Consider the following 5,000-nt stretch of genomic DNA (forward strand, 5'->3'; position numbering starts at 1 on the left):
TTTAACTGAAATAATTTGCGTTACGTTGCGTCACGTTATGATATGTTACATTATGTAACGTTAGGTTAAGTTCAGTTAAGTAAGTTAAGTAACTGTTTTAGGCGATTAAATTTAGTCAGTTATGTTACATTCTGTTACGTTACCTTACGTTACGTTACCTTACCTTACGTTAAGTTTTGTTAAGTCAAGTTTTGTCACGTTGAGTTATGTTATGTAATTTATGTTATGCTAAGTTATGTTAAGTAACTATTACAGGCAACTTATCTCAGTCAGTTACATTTCGTTGTTACATTACGTTACCACACTTTATATTATGTTAAGTTACGTTAAGTGAATTTAGGTGAAGTAGGTTGCATTATATTGCGTCACGTTACATTGCGTCAAGTTACATCATTACAATATGTTTTGATATGTTATGTTACGTTAGGTTAAGTTTAGTTCAGTAAGTTAAGTAACTGTTTCAGGCAACTAAATTCAGTCAGATACATTACATTGCATTACATTACGTTACCTAACCTTACTTTATTTTAAGTAAGTTAATTTAAGTTAAGTAAATTAAGTTCAGTTACGTTGCGTTGGGTTGCATTGCATTGCATTTGGTTGCGTTATGTTACTTAACGCTACATTGTGTTGCGTTGCATTATGTCACCTTGCATAACGTTATATTGCATTGCGATTTGTTACGTTGTGTCATGTTACGTTATGTACAATTTCAATTAACATAATGTTTTTTTTTTTAAATAATACCTTTAGGTTTTGTTGTATTTAATAATGACCCTGGAGTGTTTCTGTTCTTAGAGAAAGCTGATATAATATTTATGTTATGTACTTAGCTTTTACCTATTACTGTGTATTATTAAAGATGTAAACGTGTGTGTTTTGCATGTGCATCAGGAGTCAGTGTTCATTGGCTGGGGGATTTTGTGTTTGTGGAGAGTGGTTTGGGCGTCAGACTGAAGTTTGACATGGAGAACACCATCTATCTGACAGTTACTGCAGAACACCTCACAAACACTAGAGGACTTTGTGGAGTTTATAACAACAATCCTGATGGTAAATACATTTAGCATGTAGATGTGTAATCTATTACATTTTTGAGTAACTTAAGAAACTCTTTGCATCATACACCATTTATTAATGCAATTTGCAATATGATGTTTTTATTTTGTTCAGATGACTTCACTACCAGCACTGGAAGTGTGTCTCAGTACGCTGCCAGCTTTGGAAACTCATGGCGCGTACAAGATCAACAACAAAGCCAGGTGATATGCTGCTTTTAGATACACATGGCTAAACTGCTTTGAAAATAGGCAAGAGAGCTACTGAATAGCATTCATACTTTTCTTATTATAATTTAGCAAAAATTGAGTATACTATATAGGTAATGAAGCTGGTAATTGTTTATGTCTGTATATTGTAATTTCATTTAAGGTTGCATACTGAGGACTATATGTTATCTGAAACACGATATGATTGTACTCAAATGAAAATTAATAATAAACATTAAATAAATTTGATTGCCTTCATGTAATTATTATACATTGGTGTCAACCTTTTTAATATCATTGCAGGTATGCTGGTAGCTTTAAATTAATTGTTTGATGTGTAAAAATGCAATATATTAGAATTTTAAGTCTGTCTTACTTTAAGAAATTATAAATTACATAACACATACTTTTTTTAACAGATTAACAATATAAAAAAAAATAAATAAATAAAAACTAATAATAAATGAGTTTAAGCAGATAAATAAAATAAAATATAATATAATATAATACAATATAATATAATATAATATAATATAATATAATATAATATAATATAATATAACAAAATAAAATAAAATAAAATAAAATTTAATTTAATTTAACATAAAATAATAAAATATAATAAAAAAAAACAATTAAAAATAAAATAAAATAAAATATAATATAATAAAAAATATAATATAATATAATATATAATATAATATAATATAGTATAACAAAATTAAATTAAATTAAATTAAATTTAATTTAATTTAATTTAATTTAATTTAATTTAATTTAATTTAATTTAATTTAATTTAACATAAAATAAAATAAAATAAAATAAAATAAAATAACATAAAATATAATATAATAAAATTTAATTTCATGAAATATAATATAATATATTATAATTAAATTTAATTTCATGAAATATAATATAATACAATATAATATAATATAATATATTTTAATATAATATAATTTAATAAAATAAAATAAAATAAAATATAAATTAATAAAATCTAATATAATCTGTTAATAATATAATAAAATAAAAAATATATATAATACAGTATACATTGCATCCCTTGAAAAACACTTCCATTGCTTCTGAAAAGTACACAAATGCAGTCTAAAGGCATTGTGGGTAGTGGAGAGCTGATGTGCTGTAATTTGTGTCAGGTGTGCAGTGATGCTGCTGAATTGGGCCACAGCTGTGATCTGTCCAATGATGTTTCTCTACGGAGAGATGCAGAATCAGCCTGTCATCTTCTGAAAGAGACTCCGTTCTCTCACTGCCATCATCAGGTGAGAGAAAAATACACTTTAAATAAACGAAACTTTATTCCTCCTGACTAACTCTTTAATCTTGTGTTCTCCAGGTGGATCCCGGGCCGTATATTGACACCTGCCTGTATCTGTTCTGCAGTTTGGAGGTAAAAGACAGAGATACTGCTGTGTGTGACACACTAGCGAGCTACGTGCGCGAGTGTGCTCAACAACACATCATTATCAGCTGGAGGAGAAGAGGATTTTGTGGTACTGTTGACTTTTTCTTAAACTAACAGTAGCATGCTTTTGACTTGTTTTTATGATTATGTATCCATGCAATGTAAGAAATTAGTGCTTTAATCACGATTAATCACATCCAAAATAAAAGTTTGCTTTGACTTAATTTAAACATGTGTGTATCTTTATTATGTGTATGAATACACACATGCATGCATATATTTGAGAATGTTTATTTATATTTAGATATAAAATACATGTGCATATGATACAAATTATGTATTGATTTAAATATCTGTCACAAAATTGTTTTCTATAGTTTTTTATCTATGTATGTTTTGTTTGTGTATCATTCATTTTTCTTTGTATCACATTTACATAATACATATATTTATCAACACACACTCACATATAATTACATATATTACAAAACACACTTTTATTTTGGATGTGAATAATCGAGATTAATCTTTGCCCGGCACAAAAAATAAACATATCTGTGTCTTTTTTTAAATTTTTTATAATAAAGTTATAAAGTCAAATATATATTTTTTCATTATGGGATATATTTACAATATTTTTTATGTGATATATTATTTGAAACAGTGTAAGTTATACATTGGCAGACATTTAATGAGTTGCATGTGGCTACATGCACTGTTGTATTATATTTTATCATATTTTTGTAGGCTTTTGTAGGCCATGTTTATGTTAATATGATTACAATGCACTATAAATTTGCTCCAATGTTGTGTGAAAATGCATTTTTTTAAATATGAGTTAAAGGCACTGCATTATAAGATATGATACATTATTATTATTATTATTATTATTGTTGTTTTTATTATTGTTTGCTAAATTATTTGAAATGTTTTTGATATTTGAAATATTTGAAATATTAAAAAGATAAAATCACTAAATAAAAAATCTAAAATTATATATATATATATGAGAGAATGAGAGATTTTAGACATTTACTTTCACATTTTTTATGTGTGTGCTGTTTAGTTTTATTTAGTTTATTTCTATATTTGTTATTTTATTATTTGAAATGGGTTAAATATACAGTAAAAGTTTGATAAAATCATATAATAAAAAATATGAAACCAATTTAGTTTAATTTAGCTGTTTTATTTTAATAAAAAACACCCTAAAACAATTTTTGTTTAATACAAAATATTCATACTGGGGGCATTGCTGGACATAAAGCTCTACTAGGGCACAGCACCCCCTCCAAAAAAACATACAAAAACAAACAAACAAATAAATAAACAAATAAATAAAAATAAATAAATAAATAAAAAATATTGCATACATAAATAGCTTTCGTTAGCGTTGGTTTGGTTACACATACTGAATAACGTCCTAATTCTGGGATAACCTCTCTTAATAAATACACTTGCATATTAAGTGAATTTCAAAGCGTTTTCTGGTAAATGGGGTCTAACAATGCCCCTGATTCATACATATATATATGTATATATATATATATATATATATATATATATATATATATATATATATATATATATATATATATATATATATATATATATATATATATATATATATATATATATATATATATATATTTAATTTATTACATGTCGATAAATTATTTTGGACATTCACTTTTAAGTGCACTTTTTTCTATTTTTTGTTTCTTGTCTTTCTGTGTGTGCTGCTTTGTTTTATTTTGCTTATTTCTATGTTTGTTGTTTAGTTATTTTAAATAAGGGAAATATAAATAAAGATAAATAACAATTAAACCAATTTAATTCAGCTGTTTTTAAATAAAAAACAACATAATATAGCGAATGTTTTGTATAATAACTTAATTATGCAAAATATTATTTTATTGTAATATTATTTATTAATGTTTAGAATAATTCTGTTTAATTTTTAGGTTTTATAAAACAAAATATATGATTAAATTGACTACATTTAAATGTAATTATTACAATTATTGTTATATTTTAGACATTCACTTTTTGAACTCCATTTTTTGTTTCTTGTCTTTCTCTGTTTGCTGCTTATTTTTATTTTCTTGTTGTGTGTTATGCACCTGTAGTCATATCTGCCTGTGTTGCATTCCCAGAGCGTGTGTGTCCTCGAGGTCAGGTGTTTTCTGACTGCGTGTCCTCCTGTCCGGCCACATGTGCGTCTCCTCGACCTCCAGCAGCGGGTCAGTGTCGGGACGAGTGTGTGGGGGGATGTGAGTGTCCTCAGGGTGTGTATCTA

At 26.2% G+C, this 5,000-nt stretch overlaps 2 protein-coding genes across 3 annotated transcripts in view; both read left to right on the forward strand.

The window, feature by feature from the left end:
- katnip (katanin interacting protein) overlaps nucleotides 1-5,000 on the forward strand; it is a 1,410,884-nt gene that overhangs the window by 493,040 nt on the left and 912,844 nt on the right. The gene's annotated exons all lie outside the window — the stretch shown is intronic.
- sspo (SCO-spondin) overlaps nucleotides 1-5,000 on the forward strand; it is a 188,443-nt gene that overhangs the window by 38,818 nt on the left and 144,625 nt on the right. For both annotated transcript variants that reach the window (XM_087307978.1, NM_001442551.1), the window contains 5 exons: nucleotides 895-1,053; nucleotides 1,174-1,262; nucleotides 2,433-2,558; nucleotides 2,633-2,789; nucleotides 4,858-5,000. The exon at nucleotides 4,858-5,000 is cut by the window's right edge and continues 98 nt beyond it. In XM_087307978.1, coding sequence (XP_087164104.1) covers nucleotides 895-1,053; nucleotides 1,174-1,262; nucleotides 2,433-2,558; nucleotides 2,633-2,789; nucleotides 4,858-5,000 — 674 coding nt within the window. The remainder of the gene's footprint in view (nucleotides 1-894; nucleotides 1,054-1,173; nucleotides 1,263-2,432; nucleotides 2,559-2,632; nucleotides 2,790-4,857) is intronic.

The sequence above is a fragment of the Danio rerio genome, chromosome 24, assembly GCF_052040795.2.
Source record: "Danio rerio strain M-AB ecotype USA chromosome 24, GRCz13ab, whole genome shotgun sequence".
Classification (NCBI taxonomy): Eukaryota; Metazoa; Chordata; class Actinopteri; order Cypriniformes; family Danionidae; genus Danio; species Danio rerio.